Source organism: Trematomus bernacchii, unplaced genomic scaffold (assembly GCF_902827165.1).
Source record: "Trematomus bernacchii unplaced genomic scaffold, fTreBer1.1, whole genome shotgun sequence".
NCBI classification, from domain to species: domain Eukaryota; kingdom Metazoa; phylum Chordata; class Actinopteri; order Perciformes; family Nototheniidae; genus Trematomus; species Trematomus bernacchii.
The window spans coordinates 841,028-857,468 of record NW_022987942.1 but is presented as its reverse complement, the minus strand read 5'-3'; the positions used below and the strand labels follow the sequence as shown (position 1 = coordinate 857,468).

Below are 16,441 nucleotides of genomic sequence, written 5' to 3'. Positions count from 1 at the left end.
AAAGGACACCTATCATGCTATATTTAAATGATATATTGTAGGGCCATACCTATAGAAGGTGTATTTATACGTTTCTGTTTTCAAAATACCAAACAGATCATGCATTTTAGCCATGCCTCATTTCACTCTATTTGCTGTTCTCCAGCCCTGTTTTTGCAGGGGGCTGATTCTGTGAGCTGCAGCTGACCACGCCCCCCTGCAGGAGAGGGGAGCGTGCTCTGATCAAGTCAGAAGAGGGGGAGAAAAAGAGATCTCCGTCCTCCGTGTTTTATTCTTATATTATTATATAGAGTCGTTATTCATTTGTTTTAAAGCTCAATAAATAACAAAGAAGACCTTTGACCGGCACTTTTCTAATTTTGTCCGGAAGATTTAAACTTTAACGGACATCTTGACCGGCGAAAGAAAACCTAACTGAAACTCTGCCGCACGGTCGTTCCTTGGAAGAGGCGGAGAGGCGGAGAGGCGGAGAGGTGGGTGTTTGTCATCTGCTGGTGGACTAACCGGAGAGAATTACAGTGCTTGCCTCGGGGAGGGAGAACAAAAGCCACAGCGGAGAATAAACAGAAGGGTAACCATGGCAACCATGCGCGGGAAGTCTTCTTCGCTGCTTTTGTGGCAGACTACAGCGCCACGTACAGGCCTGGCATATGTACTACAGTGTCTCCAGCGCTTTCGAGCGGCAATGGCCGGCCGTGGCCCAACCCCACATTCCCCTGATAGGTGGAGAGTTGGCCCAATAGCTGTAGCGCCACCGTCCTGACGTCAGGACAGTGTTCAAATCTGGATCAGTTTTTATCAGATCCATTGCAGCCCCTTTTTTAGAGATTTGGGTATGGAGGAAAATAGAGAGGGTTGTGTTTTCTGACACTTGGTGAGTTCCCTGGAACACCGGGGACACATATTCATGTATAAAAGACGTACAAAAGTGCATTTTGCATGATAGGTCCCCTTTAACTATTAAATACATTGAGTTGAGTAAAATACTTGGTTACTGATTAATTTAGGTTATAATATATTAAATAAATTGCAAAGCAAAACATGCTGTAATTTATTTATTTTGTATTTTTTAAAGGTTTTCAACCTGAAAGAATCCTAATGTGTCCTTGAAAAGTTGAAATAAAGAAAAGGAAAAAGGATTCCAGTTGTCCATGCGTCCTCTGTTGCCCCTCAAGCCTCTCAATAGTGGGCAAACACTCAAATAAATGCCAAAAACCCAGAGAACTTGACAATACTTATCAGAATAAAAGTATGTTAAATAACACTGCTACCTAGTTAATAACTCACTCAGTGGAGGCTCGTCCATTGAGGAAAGGGAGGACCATCCTCCCTAAAATTTCAGAAGAAAATTAACTTTGAAGAGAACAATAAATGCACCTCAATTTAAAAGATAAGTCTGTTAAAATACAGATAATAGCCCTGACTTTTAACATGGGACTGAAATGGGGCTAGAGACGACGATCCTCCCTTTGGGCGGGTCTATCCAGAGGCTCTGGATTGGGCGCCTATATCATCAGTGAACCAATCAGCGGATCTGACTGGGCATTAGAGTGTTGATGGGGAGGGTTATCAGCGATATCAGAGTTTTTTCTGAACCGGGGAACAGGGGCGCTGCGCCCTCTTACCAAAATAAATTCCTTGAATTAGGCTTTGATTATGTTCTGGCCCGCCATCTTGTGGCTCAGCCAAAAATTGGCCCACGGCCAAACTTACTTGCCTACCGCTGCTATAGAGGCATCAGGAAACCAGGTGAGGATCAGTAATAATTTAATTGATGTTTGCTTTAACTCCCGCATTGGGATATTAACACCACAGTCTACCCAAACTGCAAGAAAATATTATTGATTTAGTGTACCTTTCAAAAGGATGACAGTATGCTTTGTTATCAGATGAGAAGGAAACGGTAATTGTTGGCTGCTGGAAATCTGGCAAAGTGCAGTTCCTTTTGGTCCATTTGACCTGAACTTGAATTGATTAAGGACATTATATTTGCACTGAACCCACTGCAGGACCTCAGAATCACACTCCAAAGGTAAAGCTTAGGCTCACAGCATTAGCATCTTATGCTAAACTGGTGTTGATGTAACTCCCTGATCACACATCTGGGTGGCTCTGCAGGCAGGAAATCATCTGTTGAACGGGTCGCCCCTCGAAACAAATCTGGTAGACTGCTGTGAAGAGAGGGAACCTGCAGAGAGGAGCACACTCTGACCAAGAACTGTATATAAACTCATATCAACTCTATAGACTCAGAGATGATCCTGTCATCATGGAGCACTGGTGCTAACAGTGGTGGAACAAGTAATACAATTATTTTCTTAAGTATAAGTACAAAACAATACAAATAGGTTAATCAGTGAGTTAGGAGACAGATGCAGACTAGCTGTTTCCACATGGTCCAAGTCTTTATGCTAAGCTAGGCTAACCAACTCCTTACTTAAAGGTTTCCTGTCATGCTATTTTGAGGCATATATTATGGGTCTCAGATATATAAAAAATATATAAAATACATGTCTATGATGTGTTTTGCTCAAAATACCAAACAGATCACCCATTCTAGCCATGCCTCATATCCCTCTATTTCAGCCCTGTTAGAGAAACGCTGATTTTGGGCCCTTCGCTTTAAAAAAAAAAAAAAAGGGAAGAAAGTTGGGGTGGGAGCTAATGCCCGCTCAGAATTCTACCGAGAGATTCTCAGCTAAATGCTGCCGTGATTAAACGCCATATCATGTTCAAAACCACATCAAGGACTATTTCTAAAACAGTATGGAGCTCAAATGCTTTTTCTCTTGCGGGTTTACCACAGGTGAGTATTATTTCCTGCTTTTTTACACATACTCTCTCCAGTACAGGTTAGCTCTGAGTGTTAGCGATGCTTGCTAATGTAAACACAGACCATATTACGTCCAAAACACGTCGGCATTGTTTCTGATAGCAACGTTTCTGATAGGACCGTGGGTGTAAAGCCAGCCCACATTTCAGATATTTCGTCATACCGGACGCAAATCTGGATCAGCTCTGTCCGTACGGAGGAAAAGAGAGAGGGTTGTATTTTCTGACACTTTGTGAGTTCCTTGACACAACGGGGAAACATATTTATGTCTAAAAGACATCAAAAAGTGCATTTTGCATGATAGGACACCTTTAAAGAGGACATATTATGCTAGTTTTCAGGTTCATATTTGTATTTAGTGCCTCTACTGTGACATGTCTCCATGCTTTAATGTTAAAAAACACATTGATTTAACCCTTGTAAAACATTTACATGCACGAAAACCTATATAGCATACTACAGCTCTGCAGCCCAGCTTTGAATCTACGGAGTGGAATGTGTTTGAGGACAAAAATATCAACACACACACGGACACGGTCATTTGCTACATTGGGAAATGCATCGATGACGTGGTACCGAAGGTTTCTGTACGAACATTCCGAATCAAAAGCCCTGGATAAACAGCGAGGTGTGCGGCAAGCTGAAAGCGCGCACTATCGCGCACAGAGGTGGAGATTTAGAGGAGTACAGGAAATCTAAGTATGAACTCCGGAGAGCAATTAGCAATGCAAAGAGACAATATAGAGACTAAGTGGAGTCTGACTTCAAAGGCTCTAACACCCAGAACATGTGGGTGGGACGAAGAACAATGACAGATTACAAAGGAGCAGCGGGGGGTGCTGCGGGACTATCTGCGTGCGCATGTCTCCCAGATGAGCTGAACAGTTTTTTTGCACGATTCGAGATCAGCCAGGCTGTGGAGGTGCAGAGAAGGATCAGGAGCCCTGCCCTTTTGTTTTAAATAGGGCAGATGTGTGTAAATCCTTTAAAAGGGTTAACCCACACAAGGCTCCTGGACCTGATGGCATTCCTGGCCGTGTTCTCAGGGTGTGTGCAGTTCAGCTGGCAGAGGTGTTCACAGACATCTTCAACAGGTCCCTGCTGCAGTCTGTAGTCCCCACATGTTTGAAACACTCCACCATCGTTCCTGTCCCCAAAAATACAATAATCACCTGCCCCAACGACTACCGCCCAGTAGCACTCACCTCCATCATAATGAAGTGCTTTGAGCGGTTAGTCAAAACCTTCATCACCTCCTCCCTCCCTGACTTTCTGGACCCCCTGCAGTTTGCCTACAGAGCAAACAGGTCCACAGACGACGCCATAGCCCTCACCATCCACACTGCCCTCTCACACCTGGACCAGAGGAACACATATGTGAGAATGCTGTTCATTGATTACAGTTCAGCCTTCAACACCATTGTGCCCTCCAAGCTGGCCATCAAGCTCAGAGACCTCGTGCTCAACAGCGCCCTCTGTGACTGGATCCTGAACTTCCTGACGGGCAGACCCCAGGCAGTGCGGGTGGGAAACATCACATCCTCCACCCTGATCCTCAACACCGGAGCCCCTCAAGGCTGCGTGCTCAGCCCTCTCCTCTACTCCCTCTACGTCACAGTGTGTGTACAGTATGACAGTGTGTATGTCACAGTGTGTGTACAGTATGAGAGTGTGTTTGTCACAGTGTGTGTACAGTATGACAGTGTGTTTGTCACAGTGTGTGTACAGTATGAGAGTGTGTTTGTCACAGTGTGTGTACAGTATGACAGTGTGTGTGTCACAGTGTGTGTACAGTATGAGAGTGTGTTTGTCACAGTGTGTGTACAGTATGACAGTGTGTGTGTCACAGTGTGTGTACAGTATGACAGTGTGTGTGTCACAGTGTGTGTACAGTATGACAGTGTGTGTGTCACAGTGTGTGTACAGTATGACAGTGTGTGTGTCACAGTGTGTGTACAGTATGACAGTGTGTTTGTCACAGTGTGTGTACAGTATGACAGTGTGTGTGTCACAGTGTGTGTACAGTATGACAGTGTGTGTGTCACAGTGTGTGTACAGTATGACAGTGGCTGTGTCACAGTGTGTGTACAGTATGAGAGTGTGTTTGTCACAGTGTGTGTACAGTATGAGAGTGTGTTTGTCACAGTGTGTGTACAGTATGACAGTGTGTGTGTCACAGTGTGTGTACAGTATGAGAGTGTGTTTGTCACAGTGTGTGTACAGTATGACAGTGTGTGTGTCACAGTGTGTGTACAGTATGAGAGTGTGTTTGTCACAGTGTGTGTACAGTATGACAGTGTGTGTGTCACAGTGTGTGTACAGTATAACAGTGTGTGTGTCACAGTGTGTGTACAGTATGACAGTGTGTGTGTCACAGTGTGTGTACAGTATGACAGTGTGTGTGTCACAGTGTGTGTACAGTATGAGAGTGTGTTTGTCACAGTGTGTGTACAGTATGACAGTGTGTTTGTCACAGTGTGTGTACAGTATGACAGTGTGTGTGTCACAGTGTGTGTACAGTATGACAGTGTGTGTACCTTCAGAGCTCAGCATCATCCACCACTCTGATCCTGAAGTTTGGAGTCTGCAGCAGCTCTTTGAAAAGCAGCCCATTCTCCAGAATCCTACTGCCTGAAAAAACCCACGCACCCCCCACACACACACATTCATAAACTGTGTTTATAATGCAATGTTGTGAAGTGTGTGTACAGAACGGAACCTTTAAGTTTATGACTACAGCTTAACATGTTCTGATTTATATATGATATTGTATGTATACAAATGACAGATCCAGATGAATACATCAAACTGGTTGATATGATCAGTTCTATTCTTTTATCCCAGAAATATCAGTACCACCAGTGTGAATACATGTTGTTAGAGTTATCCCATACAGTAGGTATGATATCGTCTTTACAATGACCAATTCATCTGAGACTTTATACTTTGATCACCACATCAAGGAATCAGTTTCTAAAAAGTCACTGTATCATTTTCAGATTTCTTGATCTTCACCATATTGTTCTATAATCAAACATTAGCTCACAGTCACATGTATCCCTCTCACCGATAGTGGTTTCGCAGAATTTCTCAGCAGCCACTTCATTCACGATGTTTGCTCCCATGAGGACGCTGACGTCAATCCCCATTTTCTCTCAGATGATATCAGAGACAAGTTTCAGGCCCCCAGGGCTCCCATCTACACCCTGACACACACACACACACACACACACACACACACACACACACACACACACACACACACACACACACACACACACACACACACACACACACACACACACACAGAGAGAGATGTGAGGAGTGTGACTGCAGGAGGAAGGTGTGGCGTAACACATGTGGGAGGGAGATGTCTTAATAAAGGATTAACGTCATGCAGACTCAGATCTGCTCAGGCAACGAGTTTCTTTAGGCAGCTGCACTTGAAGAAACATGAAACAGTGATGGGAGTTGAGCCAACATCGGGGATGATGGGGACAACGAGTTAGATGGAAATATCCCATGTGCTTTATCAGCGAGGAAGGGAAGGGGTGGAGAAAATGCTTTGGTGTGAGCCTCTTCACAGCCACACAGGAGCAGTTTGAATGTGTCATAAAAATGATTCATCATCTGGCCCCAGAAGCATGTATTGTGAATATTACTGAATCCTGGATCATTAAAAAAACGCAATCCCCTTTCTCCATTCTGTGCCTTGAGTTGACAGCACTGACGGTCGCTGTGAAGATTTCTTTGATCTACAGTTTTCCGTCACTGTATCGCATCACTTCACAGTTGGAATTAAATATGAACTGTAACAACCTGGATATGAACATCAGCAGGACTCGGACACCACTGTCCAGTAGGTGGAGCTGCAGAGCTGACTCCACCAGAGCTTCGATTGAAAGCTACAGAGCAATCAGAGACTGTTGGGAGGTGAGTCGTAAACTTGATGAATGAAGTGACTTGAATGAGAGTCCAAAGTGTATTTACTAAGACTGAAAGGAAGCACATGGGTTCACAATCTCTGCTTTGTTTCTGACAGCGCCACACCTACTCTCACAAGAAACAGCGCTGTCCATGGTTCTGAAACCATGCTCAGCACTCAATCAAGTCAATCATTTTGACCCAGGGAGAAAAATACAACTGATGGCACTAAGTATGGCTGCCTCTGTGTTGTGGTCTCACTGTGTTGTCTTCTATTTGTTGTTACTCGCAGCACATTGAGCTCTTTCACTAGAGAAGAGCTCATAAACATCAGAGAATCAAACCCCAGGTATTTGTATTCATCTTCTTCAGCCCCTCGGTGGAATTATTGCCAAAGGTGCTCTCGTCTGTACTAAAGCAGTGAAGGGCTGAATGAGAGGGAAACAAGGAATATTTCATTCTTACAGTATGTGCAATACTTTACTGCTTCTTGCGTTTAGTGCTTTTTGGAGACGTGCACAGATTGATACTGGACTCAGCACTGCAGTAAAGCAAATGCATTCTATGCATGAACAGCTGGACAGCTGTCTCTCCGTGTCTCTAAGATGCTTTTAAACAAATAAGCAAAAAGACCAAAGCCAAAACCTGGCAACCTGCACTTTACTGCAGCTGGAGACACTACTCTGAGACGCTTTGTGGATGGATAATTGGCTGCTCATCGAGAAAAATATAGTTTTAGATAGAAAGACAACATGATAGTATGAAGCAAAGAAAGAGGCTAATTCAAATATATTTTTTCATTAAAAGGTTTGAATTGTTCATGCAAAATATATATGTTCTCCTATTATACAAAATCCACTTTTTCATGTATTTTATACATAAACATGTGTCCCCTCGGTGTAAAGAGACTCTGAACGTTTCAGGAAAAAAGATTCGCTCACTTTTTGTCTTGATCCATTTATATAAAAGCCTTTTTTTGGCCACTTTGTAATGCCATAATGTTTTTTTGGCTTGTGTAACCATTAGCCAATCAGCGCCCCCCCCACACCTTATCACCTGAATCTCCTCCTAGAGCACCATTGTGTTCTTTTTAACCAAATCTCTCTCAGAGGGGCGTGGGGAGGGGCTCCTTATTTTCATCTAAAGTCACAGACAGAGAATCAGCACTTTTGAAACAGGGCTGAAACAGAGGGGATTATGGGATGCTGCAATGATCTGTTTGGTGTTTCAGCCAATCAGAGAGATGTTTTGAGACCTATAGTATATTGATGAAAGACAGTATAATAGGGGACCTTTAAATATGATGAGATGATGCTTTTATTCTGAAGGTCTACTTTATTTCAAACGGTAAGGTAACACATGTGACCTACTTTGCTCCTGGCTTTCTATTCCTGGGGGAAATTAAGCGTGAATCCAGCCTTAGTGTCTCTCTCAGTCCTGCAACACCTTACGCCTGATCGGAAGCCCCCCTCCACAATGCCCCCCAACACAGTGTTAGAGCGTTTTTGTTTTTTGTGAAAAGGTCAAATAAAATCGACACCTAGTGAAGCCATCTGGAGTCAAGGGACTATACAAGACTGCAATTCCCACAGCGCTGCTACTTAAGAAACACAGATATTGGCAAACGGTGTGGAAGACACAGTTCATATTAGAAAGAAAGACGATCTTAGTTTGATATCATTTAGTTTTGCCTTCGAGTTGGTTGGAAATGGTAAAGGCCTATTTTCTTTGTAAAATGTGTTTTGATTAACCACGAGGCCACATATAATAACAGCACATAATTAGAAGCCAAACAAGTAATTGCATCTGTGAGTAAACTAATCAAATGAAGAGAAAACGTGTAAGAAATATCCGTTTGGAAGGCGTTTAAGTGGGTTCAGGAAACAAAGGAAGGAAGTGTGTGTGTGTGTGTGTGTGTGTGTGTGTGTGTGTGTGTGTGTGTGTGTGTGTGTGTGTGTGTGTGTGTGTGTGTGTGTGTGTGTGTGTGTGTGTGTGTGTGTGTGTGTGTGTGTGTGTGTGTGTGTGTGTGTGTGTAGCATGGCTTTCATATATCTGTCATCTGTGCTGCAGTGGAAATGAACAAACAAGCCCCAGAGTGGAGCACACAGCCTGGTTTTCAGATGTTCTATAAAAAGCCTCCTCAGCTCTCTGACTGATGTCACGATTTGGGATTTAACCGCACAACACGAAGAAAAAGATGCTAAATGCTGGATTTCCATTTTCATTCAATCCCATGTATCCCCTCATGAGTTACTTGAGCAACTGCTCTAGATGCTATCATTGTAGAGTATGTTGGTGTTTTTTTATTTGTTTATTTATTCGTAATACATGCAGGGGTAACTTGTGATTTAGGGTTACCTTATTTAGGATTGTTTGATTTTCACTCAAAACTAATGTCTTAATAATGTGTCCTGTATTTGTGATGCAATACAACATGTGTTTAATACAAATGTTAGTATAGTGATTTCGGTATGTTTGAGTGGCATTTCCAGAATTGTAAGTGCACTTGTATGATTATCAGGATAATATACATACATTCTGAAAGCAGTATAATAGTTTTGAACTGTTAAAAAATGTGAGATTCCAATCTACTATTTTCTCGAAGTCTCCTTGAGCAGGAAAGTGAACCACCAACTGTTCCTGATGACGAGCCTGCACTTTTAATGGCAGCCGCTGCCATCAGAGTATGAATGTGTGGGTGAATGGGTAGACGTCGGTGTGTGTAGTAAAGTTCTTTAAGTTGTGGGTAGACCAGAAACAAACGTTCTCTCATTGCATCACACTGTTGATTTGGCCACGATTTGTGTTTTCTAAGGTTGTCTGTTTCACCTACATTGAGAATTTATTTGATGTTGTGTGTTAACAGCAACAGCTTCAGAATTCTTATGCAACACCTTGACTTTTAACTGATAAAGATATAACAAAGAAAATACTACACCGGTCCACAAAACCACTTTTGAGTCCACTTTGATAGGGCTACAAAGAGGGGGCTACACAGAGCTGTTATTCCTAAATCCTTCATACAACTCATTTGGGAATACCCACAAATTAAAACTAAGAGTCTTTAAAGGACTTTAAGAACATATGCATCATATTACTGTAACTTGAATGAAGCTTGGTAGGTAAAACAACAAAGACTGTGTCACTGTTGGTCCTCCAGCAGTGATGCAGGCAGACCCAGAAAGCCAGAACTCAATAACAAGTAGCCTTAATACCTTTATAAGAGTGATTCCCCGAGCGTTGGGGGACACACATCCCTTCATGTCGTCAGAGACTTCGAATGAACTGGTGAGGGACCACGCACACCAGCAGGTCAGCCCCCTCTGCGGCATCACGCAGCTTCGGGACAGCCACCTGGAGAAAACAAAAAGAGACATACAGCTTAAAACTGAGCACAAGGTGGGCTTTGAGTTGTCTAGTGATGTCTCATTAGAAACTGATTCGGAAGTTGACATCAAGGTTAAAACTGGGCTAAATCTGGTTCACAAGTCACATCAAACCTTATTTTTTACATTTGAATAACTACATTTAATATATTCATGACTTGTTTCCATTTGAAGCCACAAGCAGTGTTACCTACACAGCTTCAAAGCTCTGCGGTACATTTGTGATGGCTAAAAGAACATTTCATGGCATTATAAATGACATGTATAATGTGCCAGCATTACATGAGCCTTGACACCTACTGTAGGCATATTAAAAGTATGAGTTACACAAAGTAATTAAAGCATTTGTGAACTGAATATGGATAAAGGCAGCAAGTGGGTTGGCTTCACAAGTCCATTATTACACAATACACTTAAGCAGAAGACAGTTTCATTCCACAGGCCATAAGACTGTTGAACATCTGAACTTTTGAAAAAACATCCATAACATTCATCTGTTTGCAACTTAAAAAAACGAATTATCTAATATCATATTCCAATTACTTGTAGACTATTCTTGCACTATTTCAATTCTGTTTTATTTGTATTTACTTGCACTATTTTATCTGTTTTATTGTGTTGCACTGTTGGAGGAGCCTGTGAACTAAGATTTTCATTTACATCTACACTGTAGCTATGTACAAATGGCAATAGAAGCCTTGAATCACAGCTCCACACAGTGCTGTCCCTCTCTAAGCTCCGCCTCCGCCCAGTTGACCAGTTCCCGAGAATGGACACTCGAGCGGGGAGGCAATGTGTGGAGCTGTCGGTGTTCGCTCTGCTGGCTCTCTGTCCTACACTCACAGGGACTGGGGGTACCTTACACTTCCATGGGGAGGGGAAGCTATCGATGCAAGCTGCACAACACGCGTCTTATACTGATGACGTCGTCGAATGTGCCGTAGACGAGTCCGTTGGAAGTTGTAGTTTTCGTGTTTGTTGACGTAAACGATGCTCTCTCGATTACATAACAGGGATACTTGCTGAATAAAAGATAACATCATTCCGAATGAACAAAGGGTTTACTATGTAAGGATTATGCATATGCAGCAGATATCGTGTGTTTATGATAAAGATAACAGAATAAAAATCCCTTTAATATGACTGATGATAGAAACCTGAGGCTACCTCACACACAACACAGTGTGTCCCTATGTGGAGGCAGATAAAGTCCTTTAGTTGTGCATTTGCGCTAATGTTATGCATTAGGAGCCATCAAATGAAACAACTTTATTTAAATAGTCTGATGTTATATGTCCAGGTGCTTACTCTGAAGACTGTTTGCATTCATGCATTATTAAAAAGACACCACATGTGCAAAAACCATCATCATCTGTTAGCCCACGGCTGATAATATGTCAGCTCAGCATCATGTCCAAAGGTCCTTGGCTGCATGTTTATTAGGAGTATTCTAATTTCAAATAATAACATAAATACAGCCCATAGTGGGATGTTATCTGGGCTTTTACTGCAATATTGATTCCCAGTGGCCGGCTGAAGGGGGAGTATCCCGGGCTTTAGGGGGAGTGACCAACCCGGGATTTCCAAAATAAAAACGCAATAACGTCAGAGAGAGAGAGAGGGAGAGAGAGCTCCGCAGTGTAAGAGTCGGAATATCCCTCCCGTGTGTCACAGTGTGAGAGGATGGAGTAAAGCTCCACTTGTTTCCCTCACTCTCTCATCGCTGCATCACTTTCCAGAGCCCTGCATTGTTCTGCATTAAACCCTCACATCTCAGTCTTGTGCGCCTTTACGCGTCCTGATCCAGCCTCAGCATGAAGCAGAGTCCCGCTCGGAGCCCCTGCAGGAGGCAGGAGCAGCGGGGCGGACAGCCGCACAGCCCCGCTGCCGTGGAGCACCGAGCAGGTTCCGGGACCAGGGACAGCGGCGCAGGGTCGGGCCCCTCGCCCATTAAAACAGCCCGCACCAAGAGGCACCTGGAGGGGGTCCTGAGGAAATACACTAACCCGCTCCAGGGCTGGCAGAGCAGGTAGTGTGCTTTTATTCATCCACTTGTGATATTTGTTTTTATTGTTAGGGGATTTGGAGATTTGAATGGTTGTTTTAATCTTATTCCTATAATATTCATATTGGGTCAGAGCAAATACATCTGCTGTAGTTATGACCACGACTTGACTAATATAAAGATTTGTTTCAAATGATGATTAGAAGTTTTGATTTGACTTAAACTTGAATTTATCAGGTTTTTATCAAAATCCTAGCTGAAAACATCCCCAATAATTCCCATAACCCTATATATTTTTGCAACTTAAAAGTCTTAAACCTGTTTCAAGCCTGTTTAACAATGTAATCTTATTTAATTTCCATTTTTTCGCTCAATTATATTGTGTTTATCCCCACCCCTCAATCAAAATCTCCGTACAATTAAAGAAATACACAAGGATCCAGAACCTTTTTTATATTTTTCATTTCATCTAAGTTACATCATGCCAATTTGGGGAAACATCCCACTATATCTGTGAAAAACACCATCATGTTTCCACTCGTTCCTCTGTTCTGTGCACTGTTCAGGATTCATTCAGCTGCACTCTGTGGAGAGGCTCTGTGAGAGGAGATGAGGGGGTGGAAGTCCCAGAAACACTGAATGAGTCATCCTAGATTAGGAAAGCCCTCTGCTCCACTCCTGCATCTTTATACCAACCCCCTGCGCACGCACAGCACACACACACACACGCACACACACACACACACGCACGCACGCACGCATGCACGCACACACACACACACACACACACACACACTCACACACACTCACTGTCCAGAGGGGATCGATGTAATGCATCCAAACGTGTAATGAGCTTTATGATCATATTTTGTCTGGTGTACTTACTTCAATGCAGACGTACACACACGTACACTCAAACATACACACCACACACACACACACACACACACACACCACACACACACACAAACAAACTCCCTCTCTATCCCACACTGCTGTACTCGACTCAGTTTGTGTGTGTCCGCATGCTGTGTATGTGTGTGTTACAATTATGTTATAAATATCTCCCTTCTTCATTAAACCCTGATCTGAGCCTTCATTCTGCATTGTGTGAGACTAAGCTGAGGCTGGAGACAAACAGTTTCATCACACTGATTGTGACTTTATTGTTGTTCTCAGTCTGTCAGCAGGGATTTAGTTGTTGTTGATTGTTGTGACAAGGTGGTTGACAGAGAATATGCACCAGAGAGTTATAGCTGCTTTCACTGTGCCAAGACATTCTGCCTTGATTAATCATGTAGTCTCTTTCCGTTTGACTGCTAGAGCCGCACTTCTTTGCTTTCTGTGCTTTTTTTAAATGTGCAAAAAGAAAACATTTAACAACGTCTTACTATATAGGAAAAAGATAGTCAGTGATGAAATATATATATACAGACACGGGACAAGAAGGACATACAAAGCACACTACAAAATAGTAAAGGGGACCGGACAGAAAAAAGGGAGACAAAAACAAATATATATTTAAAATGTTCCATATTCTAATTTGAGGATAACATTTTTGAACTGCACTACATTTTTTGTTATTGTGTGACGTTTTTAAAGTAACGTTGACATCCAGGGGGGACCTCACAAAACATTGAAAATAACAGACATTTCAACAAAAATGAATACAATAATAATGGTAATAACAATTATTAAACAATCCAAGCGACACAAGAAAATCATGGTAAAATAGACAACATGAGAAAACACTATAAGAATCCCAAACCACAAAACATCTCTTCTACAAGTGTCCCCTGCACAAAATAAATGAGAAACAAAATAAAAAAAACACTTCCAGTCAAAACAACATGTGAAAGGCCTGAGTCTACTTGTCTAAACTTGAATTAGGTAAATACAATCAAAGACCAAAACAAGTACATTTGATGGAGTCGTGTCATCTGCAAAAGTCATGAAAATAAGAAATCCATTAGAATGTTGTGTTGGTGAACGGCTGCTGCGAGGGGTTCCATCAAAGATCTCTGGAGACAACACTATTTCAATATTTTCTGTTGGGAGTGATATGCTGACCTAATTGAAGAAATTGGGGCATTTTGTGCACTAGATAACAGCTGACAGGTCTGAGACAATAATCAGATTAATCTAAGAGTAATTTATTTGGGATATGATAGAATTACTATGATTACTATTGGAAAATATTCAATGTGGGATTCACTTTTATGAGCAGAGAAGTAGTAGGAGTAGTTGATCTTCTTAGCACTTTTTGACTACATTAGATGAATGCCTGGTAACAGATGTGTTAGTGGTGAGTGAATCACAGTTTATTGAAGTTGGACACGTAAGCATTAGAGGAAGAAACTAAATCTGGCGTGCAGTTGGAAAATGAAAAATCTGGTAAATGAAGGAACTGAATGGTCAGGGAGATTGAAGCAGGGGCTGGATAAAGGGGTTGAGGGGGACTGAGACGGACAAGTGGAGCTGCTTGGGAGGCCGGCCCAGACGCTGGAGAGCTGATGAGTAGGATCCATGGGGAGGAGAGCTCAGACGGACATCCAGTGGGCATTTCAGATTAAACTGTATATTGGGGGGAGCTCGACGCTCGTTAACTGTCAACGGGAGGGGGGGGGGAGCCTCGCTGCGGGGAAGCTGTGGACCTCTGTCGCCTGTCAGCGCAACTTACATGATGCAGTTTAAACACAGTGAAATAAATAAAGGGCGGTGCCGGCCGTCAGCAAACCGAGCCCGGTCGTCAACGGCCCGTTGGCGACCGGCTCGTTTCGCTGACGGCCGGACGTACTGTGATTCTCCAGAACACACAGTTGGCCAGTCCGCCCATGTGTAGCATATTATTTTCGATGACAGATGAGCAGATCGCCACTGGGCTTTCAACTAAAGACACAGCCACGCAAAAACTGCGGCATGTACAGCTCCTTATGGGTACTGCAATGTGTGAAGTGCGCTACACCCCTGGTCGTTTCACCATGGAGGAAAGCAGCAGAAAGTAGACTGGAGTTAAAGAGAGCGGGCCTAGAAGTTATCCTCTGCGCTGCGTTGCGTGCATGGCTTCCTTCTGCAGGGGGAGACGCGCTCTGGATCCGTCTCGTTCAGGATCCGAAAATACAATTTAAATATTTTGCACACTTATTCCTACGGTTACGGTCCCGCGTACCAGTGGTGGCACACGTTCCAGGGGTTGCCGACCCCTGATCTAAATGAACTGTTCTCTCTTTCTCCTCTCTCCAACCTTTTAGTAGCCGCTCCGATCCTCTGATAGATTTAAGAGATAGCGAGAGCTACATGATCTAAAGGTTGGCTGGACACCTTGCTGACAGATGAGTGAGGTGTCAGGGTTGGAGAGAGATCAATACACTCACTGCCCAAGCCTTTAATTCAGCTCCTATTTCACCCTCCTTGGATTGCAGAAGACAACGTGGATAAGAACTGCTTTCTTGTCCATCAAATGACCTCACTTCCTTCCTTTAATGGCTAGTCTGATGTCATTATACTGATGCCATATCCTGCCAATTTAGTTTTTCGCTTCACCACTTTGAGGACGACGACTATTTAATCATAAAGGATTACACCACAAGTTTCTCATGACAAGCCTTCTGCCCCATCCTACCAAGTTGACAGGTGTATCAGGTTTTGAATTTGGCTTATTCCTCAACTCTCTTCAAAGGTGAAAACAGCTGTTGCCTACATCCCTAACTATACTTCATGATGGTTGGTTGTAGGACTATGGAATTCCTGCTAAAGTGGAAGAAACCCTTGGTCCGGCCCTTCCTGACATCCTCTTTCTGGCTCAGCTGGCAATCTCCCAAAGAAAGACAGGATGATGGCTAACCTTTTTGTTATTTTCCTACAGCTCAGGATTTAGCACCAGCCAATAACTGTTTTTGTGGCCCCTGATCAAGATCAAGGAAGCGCCTTTCCTCAGAGTTTCCCTGACCATCAGTCAGTTTATTGACTAACTGGAAATGAAGACAAGTCTTGACGCACCTGGGAATACATCCACCAACCCTTTCCTAGTCAGCAGCAGCCCAAGGAATGCCACGGTTTTTGTAAACCCTAAAGTAAGGCAGTCTCAGTTGTGGGGAGGGGAGTGACGGTAAGGCAGAGTCAGTGTAACCTTAGGAGGCTCATTGACTTTGAACATTGACTTCATCATGTCATATCAATCTCTTAGAACTCAAAGCCGTTCAAAAGGTTATCAGCCATTTTATACCTAAACTTTTTTTCAATCTCAATGCTCCATGCTTTCTTTCTTATCTTCTTAAGCACTGGACCATAATT

General features: G+C 43.0%; 2 protein-coding genes across 2 annotated transcripts in view; one reads left to right on the top strand and one right to left on the bottom strand.

Annotated features, from left to right (window-relative positions):
• Positions 1 to 2,094: 2,094 nt before the first annotated feature.
• Positions 2,095 to 11,183, bottom strand: LOC117470719 (glycerol-3-phosphate dehydrogenase 1-like protein). Its single transcript, XM_034115561.1, is given in 6 exon segments — positions 2,095 to 2,188; positions 5,380 to 5,464; positions 5,901 to 6,039; positions 9,973 to 10,027; positions 10,029 to 10,111; positions 11,163 to 11,183. Coding segments are annotated over 6 exon segments (477 nt in total).
• A 774-nt stretch (positions 11,184 to 11,957) lies between these two features.
• Positions 11,958 to 16,441, top strand: part of LOC117470717 (oxysterol-binding protein-related protein 10-like) — a 65,493-nt gene continuing 61,009 nt past the window's right edge. Inside the window, exon 1 of the mRNA XM_034115560.1 lies at positions 11,958 to 12,172. Within this exon, the coding sequence (XP_033971451.1) occupies positions 11,958 to 12,172 (215 nt within the window). The remainder of the gene's footprint in view (positions 12,173 to 16,441) is intronic.